Below are 17,298 nucleotides of genomic sequence, written 5' to 3'. Positions count from 1 at the left end.
TGTACTTGTTCAGTCTGCGCTGTCACGTCCGGACAGAGAGCTTCCATTGCAAGGGTTGGCCAGAACCACGTCCTCCGTGTGCCATCACGGTGGCGTGTGTTCCTGGGTCATTCCCACGCAGGATGGCCAGCAACAGCCCGGCTGTGGACCACACGCGTATTCCGTGGAATCCAAACCCAACGGACTCCCGGCTGCACTTCCCCTTCGTCAAGTCCCTTAAATGCCTGTGACCCCTTGGATGCCTCCCAACACGAGGGCAGGTGCGACGGAAGGCAGGCCAGGTCGGTAATTGTGGTCGAAATGTCTTACTTCTAAAGAATTTTATGAAAGCGCATGCCGGTGTGGACACGATGGTTAGGCACCTCCCAGAGGCACCTGCAGTCGAGGGGCCCTGGCGTTTAGATTTTATTAGCTTCGCTGCAAAGGTACCTCCGCCTGGCGCGTAGGAGAACATTTAACTTAGCAACGTGAACGCTGTTCGTGAAGCAACTCTGAAGCTCCCTCCTGCGTGCATTTCGTTTGGTTCCGCTCTGGGATGCCGAGCCGACCAGGAAGGCCAGTGTTCGGGGCAACCGTTCGGCCCGCTTGCGGCTAAGAGGAAAACGGAAGCCCCTGGGCGCGCTCCGAGGTTCCAGCACTTGGGCACGCGCGGTTGGACCCGTGGGAGGATTTCGGGACCTGCGCATGCGTGCAAGTCGGTCGGAGAAGGGGCGTGGCCTCCCTGCGGCCGGACGAGATCCGAAGCAGGTTGCTGACCCCTCCCCCGCACCCCCCCGCGCAGGACAGTCGGGAGGCTCCGTTCCCCGCGCCCCCCGCCCATCTTCCTCCTTCCTCCAGGTGTCACGGGCACCAGTGACCACCAGGTGGCGGTGTTGCCCGCGAGAACGCTCTGCTGCCCCCTGGTGGCCCAAAGTGAACACTACTGTCCACTTCGAAGGGTGCGGGGCCGACCCCGTCCTGGCTGAGGAACTGGGAACACCTACTGTGACCTCCCGCGTGCTTCCCAGACTGACCCAGGGGCCCAGAAAGCAACGTTCAGATCCCGGGGCCCACAGAAAACATTTCCCAGGGGCGCCCGGGGGGCTCCGTCGGTTAAGCCTCTGCCTTCTGCTGCGCTCAGGACCCCAGGGTCCGGGGCCGCAGCCCCGGGTCGCGCCCCCTGCTCAGCGGGGAGCCTGCTCCCCGCCCCCCTCCCCCCTCCCCCCCCCGTCCCGTGAGCAGACCGGATCTTTAGAGCAAACACGAAGCCCCTTCCACAGCCCTCCTCGCCTCCCCCCAGGGCCCCCGCCGGGCCGGGACTGACCCCCGCGCACCGCACGCCCCGGGCTCTGCCGGGACACGCCGGCCTGTCGGGGGACCTCGCGGACCGCGCGGAGAGTCCCCTCCCGAAGACCGAGCTCGCTGCGCAGGGCCGGGGACAAGCGGACGCGCGACATCCGCGGTGCCGCCACGGGGGCGGCCTCTCCTCGGAAAAGCCCCTCCACGGCCCGTGCGGCCGCCGACCCCGACACGCGCCCCGTCCATTCCGAGGTCCTCTGGGAAGCCCGGTCCCCTCGCGCCCCGGTCTCCGTCAGCCGCAGCCGCCGCTCCCCGTCCTCTCGGCCCCGGCCCCGCGGGGCCTCGCGGCGGGTTGGCCCCCGCCCCCGCCCGCACCCCGAGCCCCGCGGCCGAGGCGCTTCGGGGACTTCCGTGCGTGCAGGTGCGGCGCGCACTCCCACACCCGACCCTCTACGCGCCGGAAGTGTGCTTCGAGCCCGCCCCCGAGTCCTCATTGGAAGGAGACATAGGAAGGGGTGGGAACCTGGCCCAGTTTTACTTTCTCATTGGCTGAAATCGATGAGCGGGCGAGAAGGGCGGAAGCAGGCTTCCCCCGGTCGCTTGGTCGGCCCTCGGGTTTTCATTGGCTGAAATGGAAAGTTGGGCGGCGTCTCTCGGTCCTCCGGGTCCCTCGCGGGTTGCTGGCGGCGACAAGCCCTTGCCCCGCCCCTCGGGGGTACCCTCTTTTTTTTAAACCCTAAATTGAGGGCCAGGCGATCCTTCACCCCGAAGCCTGGGGGTCTAGACTTGGCCTTTGCTTTCAGAGGCCTCGCGTCCGCCGGAGCCCTGGGATGTAGAGAGACTCGAGCGGCGAGGGGACCCGGAACGATTCTTCCGCGGAACCATCGCGGCGAGGCCCCTCGGAGCGCGCGCAGGGGCGGACCGCGGCGGGCCGGGCCAGACGCGCAGCGATGGCGGCGACGGCCATGGGGGCGGCGGACGCGGGGCCGGGGGTCGCGGTCCCCGTGGAGCTGCGGCGCGAGCGGCGCATGGTGTGCGTGGAGTACCCAGGCGTGGTGCGCGACGTGTCCAAGATGCTGCGGACGCTGGGCGGCGAGGAGGGCGTTTCGCGGGTGAGAAGCGGGACGGGGGGGAGTGGCCGGGACGGCGGGTGCGACCGCGTCTGCGACCTCGGCCGGCGGGGCGGGAGGGCTCCTTGGCCGCGGAAGTCGGGGCGGGCGCCGGGGCGGCGGGGCGGCGGGTGGGCGGGGACTGGCGTCCCGCAGGCCGGGCTGGACCCTTTTCCTGGGGAGCCGCGGGAACGGGCTGCGGCGGAGGCGCGGGAGGGCGGGGGGTCCTGTCCGTGCGGTCCCCGTGTGCGGGGCCCCGCCGGCTGCCGCCGCCGCATTCACAGCGGAGGCCCAGGCGCGGGGCATCGAGGCAGGGAGCCCCAGCGGGCGCCCCGTCCCAGGACCGCGGGGACCGCGGCGCGGCCTGAGCCGCCCCGACCGGCTGGTTGCGGCGTGCACTGACGTTTTCACCCGTGTGGTCTGTCCCGGCCGCGCGGCTCTCCCCGAAGTCTGCGCTCGCTGCGCTTCCTCCGGCTTCGTGAATGGGGGAGCCCCGCGTGCAGCACCGGGCGCCGCAGGGGCCCGGTTAGCCGCGTGTTGTTCTTTCGTCCTGGCTTACTCACTTCGCCGTGACACCCAGGGCCCCGCTCTCACGAACCCCAGAGGTGTCTAGCCGGCTGCAGTGTGAGCCTTTTGGAAGAGACCGGCCGCTGACCCGCCCCTTGGGTGCAGCGGGTGCAGCTTCTCTGCCGGCCCCCAGCGGGGGCTGTCCCCAGCCTCACAGTCTCACTGATCCGTGTCCTGTGAGAGGGGATTCCTGAAGGTCGGGGCTCCTAACCTGTCGGTCCGCACCCCCCCCCCCCCCCCCGGTTCCCGAGCACCTCCCAGGGACCAGGCAGCATCAGTGCTGGGTGGGGACCAGCAAGCTGGAAGGCGGATACTCTTGGCCCAGTGAGCATTGCTGGGGCTTTTGTGGCCACAGAGCTGACCCTTACTGTGTCCCTCCTGCCCTGTGCCGGGCAGGCGCTCATGGGTGGGTGACCCGCGTACAGTGTTCACCAGGAGCTGGACACCAGACTAAGCGTGTTGCCTGTTCCGTGGTTCAGCAATTCGCTGTTGCAGTCCTATGAGCAGGTGCTGTTCGTATCTCCGTTTTAAGGAGAAGGAACAAGGCTCGGAAAGGACAGGTGACAGCTAGGCAGAGCCAAAGCGCTTCCTCCTGGTTGATTTCATTTCCTTTGGACCTGGGAACGTTTGCCTGTGAGACTGATAGCATGACCGTGTGGGGCAGGTAGTACCTGGGGGAGGAAGGTCAAGACAAGCCACCCCCACCCCCGCCAGCCTCGGTTCCTCCATGGTAGACTTGATTCCCTGCACTGAACGGACCCTTGCGGTGGGGGGGGCTCTACTTAGCTGGCTATCCCCGTCTGCAGCCTCCAGCCTCTTAGAAGAAGGGGAGACTAACCTCATTTTCTCTACCAGATAAAAAGGAAGATACTTGGGTTTGAAGAATGGGTCTTTTGAGAATTCAGAGCTCAGAATGAACCCTGCGCCCCCTGGCCCTCTCCTTGTGGTCTGGGTCACCATCAGGCTCTCACTAAGCAAGGGGCAGCTCTCTGCCCGTCACTCAGCTGCTCACTGCCTCGCTCTGCCTCCGCCTTGCCACAGATCTACGCGGACCCCACCAAGAGGCTGGAGCTGTACTTCCGGCCCAAGGACCCTTACTGCCACCCTGTGTGTGCCAACCGCTTCAGTACCAGCAGCCTGCTGCTCCGGGTCAGAAGGAAGACCAGGCGGCAGAGGGAGGTCCTGGGGCCTGAGCCCCACCCCGGGGCCCCGTTTGACATAGAGATACTTGGCATCGTCTCCACCATTTACAAGTTTCAAGGTAACTGCAGCTTCCTGTGTGGGGTTATTTTAGGACCTGTGTCCACATCCTGTAGGTGCTCTGTGGGTCCTCACACTGGGAAGGGGGCCAGTCTGTGCCCCGGAATGAGGGGCGGGGGGTGAACAGAGTGGAACAGTCCAGGCCCCATCCAGGAGGCACACGTTTCCCCCTCCATGCACAGCCGTCAGCGGATTGTGGGCTCACTGCTGCTCATCTGCATTCTCCAGAAAGGCTCGTGTTCTGAGTAATCCCATAATTTTTAAGGCCGTTATATGGGCCCAAATAAGACTGGTTAGCAGGTCTCCAGTTTCAGAACCGTGTCTAGGCCTTGACTGTACTGGTCTTGCCTTTTTTCTGAAGCCTTCCCAGATCATCTCAGCCCCCGGGACCTCGTGTTCCTTTGGACTCTTGGCCACTTGGGTGTCTCCCGTGGGGTCCTCAGTTTGCTACCCACAGGGAGCCCCAGTGAGGAGGCGGTAAGGGGCGGGGCGGGGTGGGCGAGTAAGAAAGAGCCAGTTTGTTTGGGCAGGCGTTCAGCTGCCCTCAGCCTCTGGTTCTTCTCTGTAGTGTGAGAGCCTGGGTTCCTCAGGTCCTCGTGAAGGGCCAGTTCACGCAGGAGGCGCTTGGCAGATCGCTAGGGAGCCTTAGTGGAATACGCAGCGTCCGCTGCAGCTCTCTGACAGTCTGCGGAGAGCATGGACGCAGAAGAGGGGCTGGGAGGTCGAAAAGGATGGAACCAGGACCCGGGATCCTGCACTGGGTATTCTGAATGTCAGTCGTGCTGGTGGCAAGTGGTGCTGTCCAACGAGGGCTGTCCTTCCTGGGGCAAGTTCTTCCCGTGATGCGTTTTTCATCCGTCTGTTTGAGCTGGCACCCAGCCACTTAGTCCACATCCCGGCCAGCAGCGCTGGCCGGCCTGGGGGCTTGTCTGAGGCACAGCATCCCAGAGTCTTCAGCTGGGCCGCAGGTGCGTCGTGTGCACTCTGCATTTCCGGAAGTGCTGACCTAGACCAGACCCTCTCGCACCACATCTTCCCTGACCCCCGGCCCTGCCGGGAGACTCCCAAGTGCACAGAGTCGCGTGCACAAAGTGTTTCAGAGGGTGCTGCTTTGGCTCCCACCTCCAAGGCTCCCTCGGTACCTCGGAGAACGTGTGGGTGTCGACGCCGCAGCCGCCAGTTCCTGGGAGGGTGTAGTGGGGTGTCTGCCATCTGGCCGCCTCTCTTTCCAGGAATGTCTGACTTCCAGTACTTGGCGGTGCACACGGACGAGGGCGGCAGGCACATGTCCATGTACGACAAGGTGCTCATGCTCAAACCCGAGAAGGAGAGTTTCTTCCACCAAGAGCTGCCGCTCTACATCCCCCCACCCATCTTCTCTCGGCTGGACACCCCAGTGGACTATTTCTATCGGCCAGAGACGCAGCACCGGTAAGCCCCTCCACTCTACCCCCCGGCTGCTGCAACATCACATTTCAGAGCAAGGGCCCTGTGGTCAGGGGACCTGGGTCCCAGAGGCAGCCGAACCAGTGACGTAGAGACCTTGCTCTGAGCTCCCACACCATGGAGAAGGAATAAGGATGTCGCCTTAAGACTTGGAAGACTCGTGTTCCACTGTTGAAATACTTGGAACAGTGAGTGGCGGGCAGAGTTTGATAGAGTAAACAAGTGATCGTGCGTGAGTAGGGATGCGGCTAGAGAACGCTCAGCCCTTCCAGGCCAGGGAACCCCATGCAGCATGTGGGAGAGCAGGCTCGTGGGCCGATGTAGCATTTGGCCGGGGTGCCTTGCTCTGTGAAAAAGGCAGGTGTAGAAACACATCCTGTGCTGCAAAAGTAAACTGTGGCATGACAGTAGAAACCTAGAAAATTCTGGAAGACGGAGCCCAGAGCAGTGACCTGTAGAGGGGTGAGAGGAGGAGATGTCCTCTTCTGTCACTAAATGTTTTCATCAACAGTGCGGATCCAGGCTCATGGCCTGGGGCACTGCGTGGAGCCCTGGGTCAGCAGAGGACAGATGAGGTCCCTGCTGGGCTGGGTGGGGAGCTGGCTGGAGCGCGAGTGAGCCAGGAGTGAGCAATGGGCCCGTGGCCAGATGCACATCTTAGAGGACATAAAAGGACATAAGGGCAGTGAGTGGGTGAGGCCTCGAGGCCCTCAGAGGGGCTGACATCTGAAACAGACCTGAGTGATGACGTATCCAGGCCAGTGAAGATCTGGGGAGAACATTCCAGACCAGGGGACTGTGTCTGTGAAGGAGTGGTTGCAGAGGGAGTCTGGGAGAGTGGTAGGGGTGAAGGTCACACAGACCATGGTGAGGGCCTTAGATGTGATCCTAAGGAGAAAGTGCATTGTTGTCTTCCCTTAAAAAACACGGAGAGTTCCAAGCACAGCCCAAAGCAGAACGAACACTCCAGCTGCGGCCCCAGCTTCTGCGGTTGGCCCCCGTCCCGCACTTGCCGCCCCTGCCAGGCCCCAGCTTCCCAGCATGTCCTCGAGAAATCAGTCTGGGCGCCTCCCACGTGGAAGGCCTTGTGCTGTCGGGCAAACCTGCCGCGCTCTTGCCGGGACAGGCGAGAGTACCGGCGTCCCCCGCGCCTCCCGGTGCCAGTCGTTCCCCAGTGTCCCCAGCCAGAAGCAGGCCTCCCGGCAGCTTCCATTCACAAGACTCAGGTCTCTTGAATCCCCCGCCCTTTCTGACCACAGGAGCAAGTGGTGGTTCCAGGGGCAGAAAATAACAACGGTGTAAGCACAGAGGGTCAGGCCACACCTCTCCCAGCTGAAATCCTCCACGAGGGGTGACAGGTTTTTCCGCTTGTGTGGTCCTCGGCACGGGAGTTTTAGGCATAGGAGAGACGATTTGCATATTTCTGAAACGCTTTGATTGCTTCCCCCACAAGCATTTCCCTTCAGAGCCCGAAACAGACACAGAATACACAAGGGAGACTAGACGCCGCCGCGCTGCTGGGCCCTGGCATGGGCTCGGGCCGTTGAGTCACCTGTCTGTCCTGTGGGACGCGTAGGCAGCTGCTCCCAGTCCTCTGGGGAAGGCACAGGGGAGGAAGGCCGGCTGCCCTTGGACCACAGGCCCTTTTTCCCTCTCCACGTGGTTTATCGATGTTCCAGCAAATGGAAAGAACCTGCGTTTTTTCCCAGGGCCACTATTGATTTTTCTGCTCTGCTGGCCTTCTGGGGTACACCAGGGCTGGTGGGGGGTGGCCGGGCTACAGCCTTGTTGGCCACTCCTGGGGTCCAGGGAAGTTGAGCTTCCTGCAGGACCCTGGGCAGAGGAGAGGCTGGGAGGCTGGCCCGCAGGGTCCCTCCTCCTTGAGCAAGTCAGTGGGGGACCCGGTGAGGCGGCCCAAGGAGCCCTTTCCCTGTGGTGACCGGGGCCCAGCAGGCAGCCCACCAGTGGGAGTGAGCCGCTAGGGCCTTCTCTCTTAGGGGTGTTCAGGGTCTTGGGGGATGTCTTTGAAGTCAGGGTCATATTACACATTTTTGGCAGTGGTTTCTAACAGTCGCTTTACAGAAAAGGCACAGACTTGCTCTCATCTTTGTAATTTTATTTTCCAGTGTGTTCCTTATAAATACGCAGATGGTTTTTACTTGTGTAGAAAATTAAGGTAGAATGGAAACAAATTTAAAAGGTAGTAATCACCTGGGTGCACTTGGGGGGCTCAGTCGGTTGGGCATCCGACTCTTGATTTCGGCTCCGGTCATGATCTCAAGGTCACGAGATCAAGCCCCACTTTGGGTTCAAGATGGGTGTGGAGCCAGCTTAAGATTCTCTCTCTCCCATGCCCTCTGCCTCTCCCCCTTCAAAAAAAATAGAATAAAATAAATAAAAGGTGATAATCACCTGAATGGGAACGTAGGAGTCCAGGACATGCTTTAAAATGTATTTCGGGGCACCCGGGTGACTCAGTTGGGTGAGCACGTGACGCTTGGTTTCAGCGCAGGTCATGACCTCCGGTTGTGAGACGGAGCCCCATGTCCGGCTCCTCACTAGCACGGAGTCTGCTTAAGACTGTCTCACCCTCTCTCGCTGGCATCCCCCACTGAAATAAATACATCTTGTAAAGAACCCTTCTTTAAAAAGTGAAAAAGTGTTTTTCCCAATAATTTCGTGGGTTTGAAGTGGGGTACGGATGGGATGAAATCGGCCGCATGGGAGTCGTTGGCGCTCACGGTGGGTTGTGGGGCTTCGTGAGACTGTGTCTTCCTGCTTCGGGACAGGCTTGACGTTTCTGACGACCAGACTTTTTTTTTTTTTTAAAGATTTTTTATTGACTTACTTGAGAGAGAGAGGACGGGCTGGAGGAGGGTCAGAGGGAGAAAAAGACTCCCCCCTGAGAGGAGAGCCTGATGTAGGGCTCGATCCCCAAGATCATGACCTGAGCCAAAGGCAGATGCCCACCCGACTGAGTGACCCAGGCCCCCCGACATCTGCCTTAATGAGCTGACCCCCTGGGCATCCTGGCCTGGCGCCAACAGAGCAGCCTGAGCACAGCGGCCTCTAGAACCCTCCCTCCTGACCCCTGTGCTGTAGGCCGGGGCTGTTCAGTAATGACCTTCAGCCTCCCTTCACCCAGCTGTAGTTCAGATGCCAACCACCCAGAGGGTAGCGGGATGGGGTTCACGGGGCCCGGGCTCCCAGCTCTTGTCTTTACGAGCTCTGACCCTAGGGAGGTTTCTAGCTGCTGTCGGTTACTTTGTAGGAAATGGGTTTCTTCCTCGGAAGGTTGTCTTGAGGGTTAAGCAAGTAAATCAGGGGAGTCTGTATATGTCGTCTGTGTTGCTGGACAGCTGACCCAGTGTGCCCTCTGGCTGCGCCTCGCCAGCCCTCCCTGCTCGTGCCACACGGTTCTGTCTGGTGCGCGCGGGTCTCGGTGCGGCTGTGAGAGCAGCAGCCTCACCGCTTTCGGCTACCTGCCCCACACCGCTGCCCGGTTTCCAAGCTGCAGGCCCCAAGGCCTCTGTGAGCTGTGGGCATGGTCGCTGCCCCATTCCTGCCCAGCCGTCGGCAGAGGTGCTGAGGTTCCCCCCTAACCCGTAGCCCAGACTCCAGGGACTGGCACCCGCAGGTGGGCTCCCTGCCTGGTCCAGCAGGCCCGTGTCTGGGGTCCCCTTGGAGGTGCCCCAGCCCACCCCAGCTCTCTCCGCCCCAGGGAAGGCTACAACAACCCCCCCGTCTCAGGCGAGAACCTCATCGGCCTGAGCAGGGCCCGGCGCCCCCACAACGCCATCTTTGTCAACTTTGAGGAGGACGAGGTGCCCACACAGCCGCTGGAGGCCGCCGTCCAGACGTGGAGGAGGATCTCCACCAACCCCACGGACCGCAAGGTGGAGGAGGAGCTGCGGAGGGTGAGCCCCAAGGACCGCCTCTGTTCCCGCAGGCCCTTCCCCCGTGTTGCCCGGGGCTGTGCTGACTGTGTATAACTGGGTCATGGGCACATGGGAACATGTCGTCTCCAGATGTCACATCTCCGCGCCATGCCAACATAAGCCCTACATTCCCAAGGTTGAAAATACTTCAAGTACTTCTCAGAGTTCTGGAGAGGTCCTTGAGGGGTGGAAGCAGTCAGTGCCCTGCCTGCTCGCGACTTCCGGTGCAGCTCTGGGGTTCAGGAAGCTTTCCTTTACCCATCCGTGCTGGCAGGAAACCAGATGGAGCACCTGCTGGGTGCCCCCTGCGGCTTCACCCCCGTTAGTACTGGAGGGGGCCGAGGGGCCTTCCACCTGCCTCCTCCTGCCCCCTAGGCTGGCAGGCCCCCGGAGGAGCTGCCGGGGCCTCTGTTGCTCAGGCCCGCCCAGGCGTGAACAGCAGGTTCTCACGGAGGCCACGTTGCTGCTGACAGAGGCTCCCCTCTGCCCTTGCTGAAGCGGGCTCTTCCTTGGGGGTTTGTTTCTTAAAGAGATTGTGGACACCTGACCGGTTTCCAGCCTTACTGGTCCCTGGAGGGGAGCCGTGGGGGGCGGCTCTCCGAGGGCCCTGCTGGTCCTCCAGGCACAGCCCAGTCCCCAGCCAGGCCTCCCGGCCCCCATCCCCCAGCCACACTGGCTTCTGCAGTCCTCCCGTGGGCCAGGCCGTCCCCTTCAGCTTCACGATGTCCCAACTGAGGCTCCACCCTCCAGGTTGGGTTCGGGGTCCAGAACTCCGGCATGTCCCCATCTTGGCCCTGCTCTGGCTCCTTCGGTCATCTGCCTCCCCCACTATCCTGTGAGCTGCGTGAGGGCAGAGGCCATGTCCTTCGTGGTGGTTCCAGGACACCCAGGCCCTGCAGCCACACCTGACCCAGGCTGGGTGTGTGGTCCCCGCTTCCAAAGCCAGGGACCTGTGAGTGAGTGCAGGGGCTCCTGGAGGCTGCTCCTTGCCTGATCAGCCCCTGCTCTCCACCAGCTCACCTCCCAAAGGCTCTGCTGGGGACCAGTCCACTCTGGAGAGCCTGAGCCAGGTGGGCAGGAAGCTCCTGGTGCTCATTTCAGTCTCTGCCTTGACCCCCAGCTGTTTGAAATCCGTCCCGTCTGGTCACGAAATGCCGTCAAGGCCAATATCAGCATCCATCCTGACAAGCTCAAGGTCTTGCTGCCCTTCATGGCCTATTACATGGTGAGTGCCTCACCTTGGTTCCCACCAGAGTCACCCTGATCGCTGATAGGACCTCTAGGAGCTTCAGCAAGAATGGGTGGCCCTGTCTCAGCAATACCCCCGCCATCCCGGTGGCTTGTTACAGCCCCAGGGAGGCCCTCCATGGCCTCCCAGTAATGCTGCCCATACTGGATGATTTTAGGATTAAAGAGTAGTTATAATTTTTAAATAAAGGGATTATACTTTTTTTTTAAAGATTTTATTTATTTGACAGAGATCACAAATAGGCAGAGAGGCAGGCGGCGGCAGGGGTGGGGGAAGCCGGCTCCTCGCTGAGCAGAGAGCCCGATGTGGGACTTGATCCCAGGACGCTGGGATCATGACCTGAGCTGAAAGCAGAGGCTTTAACTCCCTGAGCCACCCAGGTGCCCTAGGGATTATACGTTTTTAAGTGATCTTGTATTGAGAACATTCTAAGGACCAGATCGTTATATTATTATATTCCTTTTAGAGGTATGTATTCTATCCGTTTTCCTCCCTGGGGGGTGGCAGTGGGATTCCCTTCTTGCCTCTGAGGCAGAGCCAGGGCTCAGAGAGGTGACTTGTGCCGAGGTCCTCGAGCCAGCACGTGACAGAGGCACTTGGGATCCCCAGCCTAGTTGCAGAGCCCAGGTCCCCTAACCACAGGGCCACCAGCCTTGGCTCATTCTGCCTGGGCTCAGTGGGGGTGGGAAGGGCAGATCGGCCTTTGGCTCAGTCCAGGAGGCCCTGGGGGTGAGGTGTTGTTACCGAGGTTCCCAGAGGCGCCGGAGGAAATCACTCCCCCTTACTAGGCGTCCCCACATGGAGCCCTGGGGAGGCAAGGCTGAGATGTGACCATGACGTGATGACAGGTGGGGCAGAAGGAAGGCTCTTGCCTCCAGACTTCAGAGAGCTGCTGTCTGTCTTTTAGCATCAGCTTTCTGGACATAGGGACCTCAGGTGTATGCCCGTTGGCATGGCGGAAACACTCCCTGGGCACATAATGTGTGCCAGGTGGCGTGGGAAAGGCTCCCGGGGCATCTTCTCATGTAATCCTCAGAGAAGCGATGGGAGGGGCGCCTGGGTGGCTCAGTGGGTTAAGCCACTGCCTTCGGCTCAGGTCATGATCTCAGGGTCCTGGGATCGAGTCCCACATCGGGCTCTCTGCTCGGCAGGGAGCCTGCTTCCTCCTCTCTCTCTGCCTGCCTCTCTGCCTGCTTGTGATCTCTGTCTGTCAAATAAATAAAATCTTTTAAAAAAAAAAAAAAAGAGGGGCGCCTGGGTGGCTCAGTGGTTAAGCCGCTGCCTTCGGCTCAGGTCATGATCTCAGGGTCCTGGGATCGAGTCCCGCATCGGGCTCTCTGCTCGGCAGGGAGCCTGCTTCCTCCTCTCTCTCTCTGCCTGCCTCTCTACCTACTTGTGATTTCTCTCTGTCAAATAAATAAAATCTTTAAAAAAAAAAAAAAAAAAAAAGAGAGAAGCGATGGGAAAAGGGGCTCCTGACACCTCCAATAGGAAGACCAAGGCTCAGAAAGGCCAAGTGACCAGCCCAAAGTGACAGAGCCGCACCCGGCAGAGGCTGGCTGGGGGCTCCAGAGCTGTCCCCAGCTCTTGGGCGTTCAGCTGCCCCACCCCGGGCCTGCGTCCCTGAGCCAGCCAGGGACGGGCCTCGCCTCACTTCACCCTTCCACCTTCTGTCTCCAGATAACAGGCCCCTGGAGAAGCCTCTGGATTCGATACGGGTATGATCCCCGAAAAAACCCAGATGCCAAGATTTATCAAGTCCTTGATTTCCGAATCCGTTGTGGAATGAAATACGGTAAAAATAACTAAAACCTTGCCTTGCTGTCTCTCTCTCTCTCTTACTATCTTTTTTCCGCTAGCATTCTCTTTTGTGGGGATGATCCACATGGGGAAGATAAAAAAAAAAACCTTTGCTTCTTGGTGAAATCTTTGTAGAATAGCGTAGAAGTGAGGGTCCTGGCTCCACCACTGGCCCTCGAGCTACTGACCCGCTGTTCATCCACTTGGTTATTCTCGCTGCTGGCTCCTGCGGTGGGGGCCAGGCGCCTGGTAAGCATCCAGCCCCCGGGCCTGCAGTGAGCCGCTGCTCACGGTCCCATGTGGCTGGCGCTGGAGTAGTGGCTGCTGGTACCTGGTGCGTGGGTGCCTGGCGTTCCTTTCTCAGAAGCCGGCCCTAGTGAACCCCTGGTGCGCCAGTGGCACAAAGCCAGTTCTGTTTGCCCGAAGGGCCTCTGCGCCCACTTGCTCCCATCACTCACGCCTTTCCTGGTCTGCAGGTTACGCCCCGAGTGACATGCCCGTCAAGGCCAAGCGCAGCACCTACAACTACAGCCTTCCCATCACCGTCAAAAAGATGCGTGAGTGCCTCTGTTCGCCGGTGGCCCTGGGCTGGTTTGCCCTCACGCTGAGAGACACTGAGGAAGATGGGCCTCTGGGCCCGTGGGGGAGGGGGTCCCAAGGGGCTGCCCCAGGGTGCTGCTGATCAGCACGCCAGGGAGGGGCGGGGAGAAACGTCCCCTTTATTCCCAAGTACTGCTGTCCCCTCACAGCCAGCCAGCTCGTCACCATGCATGACCTGAAGCAGGGCCTGGGTCCGTCGGGGACACCCGGCACACGGAAAGCGACCTCCAACAAGTACAAGCTCAAGGTGGGTGCCCCCCGGGCCCCAGAGGGGAGCAGCAGCCCACCTGCTTAAGGGCGCCGCGGACCGTGGGGAGGAGGCACTTCCCTCGTGCAGGCCGGGCGCACTCCCGCTCCCAGAGTCCCTAAGGGCCACCAGGAAGGGGTTGGACAGGCAGCTCTGCCCACTGGTGCCTTCCAGGACTGCCTTGGGAAGCGCGCCGAGGGCTTGGTGCAAACCACCCAGCCCTGTGGCCACTCAGGACCATCTGGGTGTGTCGCAGAGAGGGATGGGTGACCCCAGCAACTGCACGTGGCTGCCTTTTGTGAGCCTGTGGCCGCCGCCCGGATGGGCCGAGTGGGGTGTGTGCGTGCGCGCAGAGCCATAGCAGACCGCCTGGCCCCGCACTGTGGGTGGAGTGGGGTACCGGCAGCCAAGAGCCTGGGACCCTCACAGCCTCATGGGCTCCTCAGCACACTCGACGGCGGGAGTCTGTTGTGGGCCTTCTACCCCCTTAGGCTCTGTCCCTAACCCGGCTTCCTGCTGGGGGGTTGTTTGCGGGGAGGCACGTGCAGCTGACGCGGGAGGGGCAGCGTGGAGACAGGCGCCGACCGCGTCCTCTTCTCATTGGCTGCCGTGTCTTGGCCTCAATAGCTGTCCTGCTCCTCAGGCTGTGTCGTTCAGGCCACCGTCCCTATTTCTAGAAAATGGACACTCAGTAAACCCTGCTTCTCAGCGGGCCCCATGTGGGGCCCAGTTGGTAGGAGGTGGTGAGGAATGAGGGCGGACTGTCGAAGGCTCGCGAAGCGGGCATGACCGTCTACACCCTAGCACGTGGCTGGCCACACACATGGCTCATGGCCCCGTCAGAGCCTCTGGATGCCGGCTCCTGGTCCCCAGCCTGTCCACAAGGCCTGAATCCGGGGTGTTGGCGGAGGGGGGAGTCAGGCCTGCCAGGCGCGGACCGGCCAGGGAGAGCTCTGAGCTCTGACGCCCCGTCTCGTCCCCTGTCCTCTCCCCAGGACTCGGTCTACATCTTCCGGGAGGGGGCCTTGCCGCCTTATCGACAGATGTTCTACCAGTTGTGTGACTTGAACGTGGACGAGTACGTACTGAGGGTGGGGACGGTGGCGCTCGGGACCGAGGCCTTCCCTGCCCCTCTTCTGCTGGGCGTCAGCCTCCGCGGGAAGCCCTGCCGGGGCAGCACGAGCTGGGCCGCCTCCGTCAGCCTCGTGGCCCAAGGAGCAGTTTCTGGGATCCGCCTGGGCTGCACCCCTGGGCAGAGAGCTGGGGACCCCTCCTCCATCACGCATGTGAAGGCTCGGGACACTGTTCCTGTGCCCTCCCCGGGCCGTCCCCAGAGCCCTTGCGACCTCCAGCCAGCTGTTCTCAGTCATGTTTAAAAGGGGGGGCGGGGGGCACATTAGACGCGGCAGACTCCGGTGAGAGCCTGGGGTTCCGCACGAAAGTACACATGTTCCTCCGAAGTGTGCAGCTTGGGGGCGGGGCCCACATTGGTCGGGACCTCAGCTGGGAGCAGCCGGCTTCCGTGGGTGCTCCCCACGTGGGTGCTTCTCAGCGCCACGCTCAGCCCTCTGCACGGCCGTCTGTGTGCGGCCATTCCCAGCGCTGGCCTGCCTCTGCCGGACCCTGGGGCCCCCGTCGGCGGAGCTCCCCCAAACACCGAGTCTCTACCCCCAGGCTACAGAGGATTATTCACCGCAACGACGGGGCCGAGACCTGCTGCACAGAGCGCGATGGCTGGTGCCTTCCCAAGACCAGCGATGACTTGAGGGACACGATGTCCCTCATGATCCGGCAGACCATCCGCTCCAAGAGGCCTGGTGAGCGCTCGGGGTGCAGGGAGCCCTGCGCTGGGACAGGGCAAGGATCCCTACGGGCCCCGTTTCCCGTTTCCCAGTAGATTACACCCCAGTGGGGTCATCCCACCGGAAGCTGCATCCGCCAGGCTGCTCAGCCCAGGGGGCTCAAGGCAGGAGACGGGCCCGGAGGGCAGGGCTAGAGCCGGGCTGAAACCACCGCTGTGTGCCCGGACGCCCCCCGCCACCTCTTCCAGCCATTGGGGGTGCGTCCTGCCTATCTCCTTGCACCAGGAGAGCAGGGGGGCAGGCATGGGGGACCAGCGACCCTGGCTGCTGCTGGGATGTGGGGAGTAGGGAGCACTTGCTGGTCTGCGGGTCTGATGAGGCGGGGGCGTGTGAGCGAGAGCAGCCCCAGATTCCAGACCCCGCCGGACTCCCCGGCGCTGACGGGTGTAGGGACTCCCAGCCTTGTTTGGGACACGGCCCTGTCTGAGAATCTCTGCTTGAGGCTCTGGACCCTTTCCCAGAAAAAAACTCACAGCACTCCTGCACACTCTTGGAGTCCCTTGGACCCATGAAGCCACCCAGCCTCTGGGGACGTGGTTTTCTAAGCTGATGGCTTCCGTGGTCCCCTGAAGTGCTTGTTACACTGTGGAGTGCCAGGCCCCCTGGCCCTCTGTACTTCCCCGGCAGCTGCTCCAGGGCCTGAGCCCAGACAGCCGTCATTGTAAACAGGCCTCCAGCAGCCTGATGGCTGGTCTGGACGTGCGGCTGTCTGGCACCTCTCTCGGGCTGAGGCCAGCAGTAGCTGGTCTGGGGGCCACCCAGGAAGCCTGTACTGGGACACACACGGCCTTGTCTTCCGGCCCCAGCTCTCTTCTCCAGCCCGGCCAAGGCCGACAGGGGGAAAGAGCCCCTGACGTACGAGTCTGGGGATGACGAGGAGGACGAGGAGGAGGAGGAGGAGGACTTCAAGCCGTCCGATGGCAGTGACAACGAGATGGAGACAGAGATTCTGGACTACGTGTGACACAGCCCTGCTCCCAAGGCTGGGTGTCCCTGATCACACGAGACTGGCGACAGAGCCGGGACAAGCCGTGGCTCCCCAGTGCTGCCCACGGTAACCGGAGCGGCCCTGCGAGCCCGCCCCCCCGCCAGAGGAAAGCTGGGGTCTCGGGCTGGGTACAACTGACCCTGGTCCTGCCCGTGTGCCCGTGACACCAGCTGCACAGGGCTGCGCTCTGGCCCCAGGTGCTTGGGGACATCCCCAGAGGGTGTGACCTGGCTTTACGCAGTCAGGAGCCAGCCCAGCATCCAGCAGGCTGAGCCAGTGCCCGGCACCTCTCTCTGGCCGAGAACAGCAGAAGCTGGAGGGGGTGATGTGGCCAGGGGAGGGGGACGGCCTTGCCTCGGGGTTGATGGCTGGTCACCAGCAAGGAAGCTGCTCCGTGGTCACAGATGGGCCAGGGCTGTCCTTGGTTTTGGATCCCATTCATCGGGGACCCAGCTGGAGTTGTCCTTAAAAATACACGTTCCAAGGAGAAAGCAGTGTCTCGCTGTGGGGGTTGGAGCCACGGGACAGTTTCCTCTTGCAGGTTGGCGGGGAGCAGCTGGGAGCACCCCAGATTCCAGGCCCCAGATGGTCCTGCAGCTGCGAGCTCAGCCCTTACTGCTCCAGACGTGTTCTTGAGTAGTCCTGGGGACACAGACCGTGTTGCATCTCTGCTCCTTGGTGTGAAACCAGAGGTAGTGGAGGGTTCTTGGGGGACGGAGCTGGCTCTCCCTGGGGAGCACTCCCACCCACGCCGGGGGGCGGCTGTGCCACGGTCCTGCAGAGCAGCCTGGGCCAGAGATGAGCCCAGTCACCCCCTTCTACCTATTGTGACAGGTCCCTAAGTCACATTCTAAAGTCCAATGCCTCAGGCAAGCCCGTCTGCTGCCCAGGCTCCAGGGGAGCCCTCAGGACAAATCAGGAGCCCCCGTGGCTCACAGTTGGCCTGTAGTGGCT

The 17,298-nt window shown here is 61.8% G+C and overlaps 1 protein-coding gene across 1 annotated transcript; it reads left to right on the top strand.

The window, feature by feature from the left end:
- The first annotated feature begins 1,952 nt into the window (after positions 1 to 1,952).
- GTF3C5 (general transcription factor IIIC subunit 5) lies at positions 1,953 to 16,835 on the top strand. Its single transcript, XM_059142194.1, has 11 exons — positions 1,953 to 2,390; positions 3,996 to 4,215; positions 5,447 to 5,645; positions 9,382 to 9,577; positions 10,719 to 10,823; positions 12,528 to 12,642; positions 13,124 to 13,204; positions 13,397 to 13,494; positions 14,490 to 14,572; positions 15,169 to 15,311; positions 16,163 to 16,835. Exons 1-11 carry the CDS (start codon positions 2,229 to 2,231, stop codon positions 16,318 to 16,320), a joined length of 1,560 nt encoding a protein of 519 aa, XP_058998177.1. The 5' UTR covers positions 1,953 to 2,228; the 3' UTR covers positions 16,321 to 16,835.
- The last annotated feature ends 463 nt before the right edge of the window (positions 16,836 to 17,298 follow it).

Source organism: Mustela lutreola, chromosome 12 (assembly GCF_030435805.1).
Source record: "Mustela lutreola isolate mMusLut2 chromosome 12, mMusLut2.pri, whole genome shotgun sequence".
Taxonomy (NCBI): domain Eukaryota; kingdom Metazoa; phylum Chordata; class Mammalia; order Carnivora; family Mustelidae; genus Mustela; species Mustela lutreola.
This window is presented reverse-complemented; position numbering and strand designations above follow the sequence as displayed.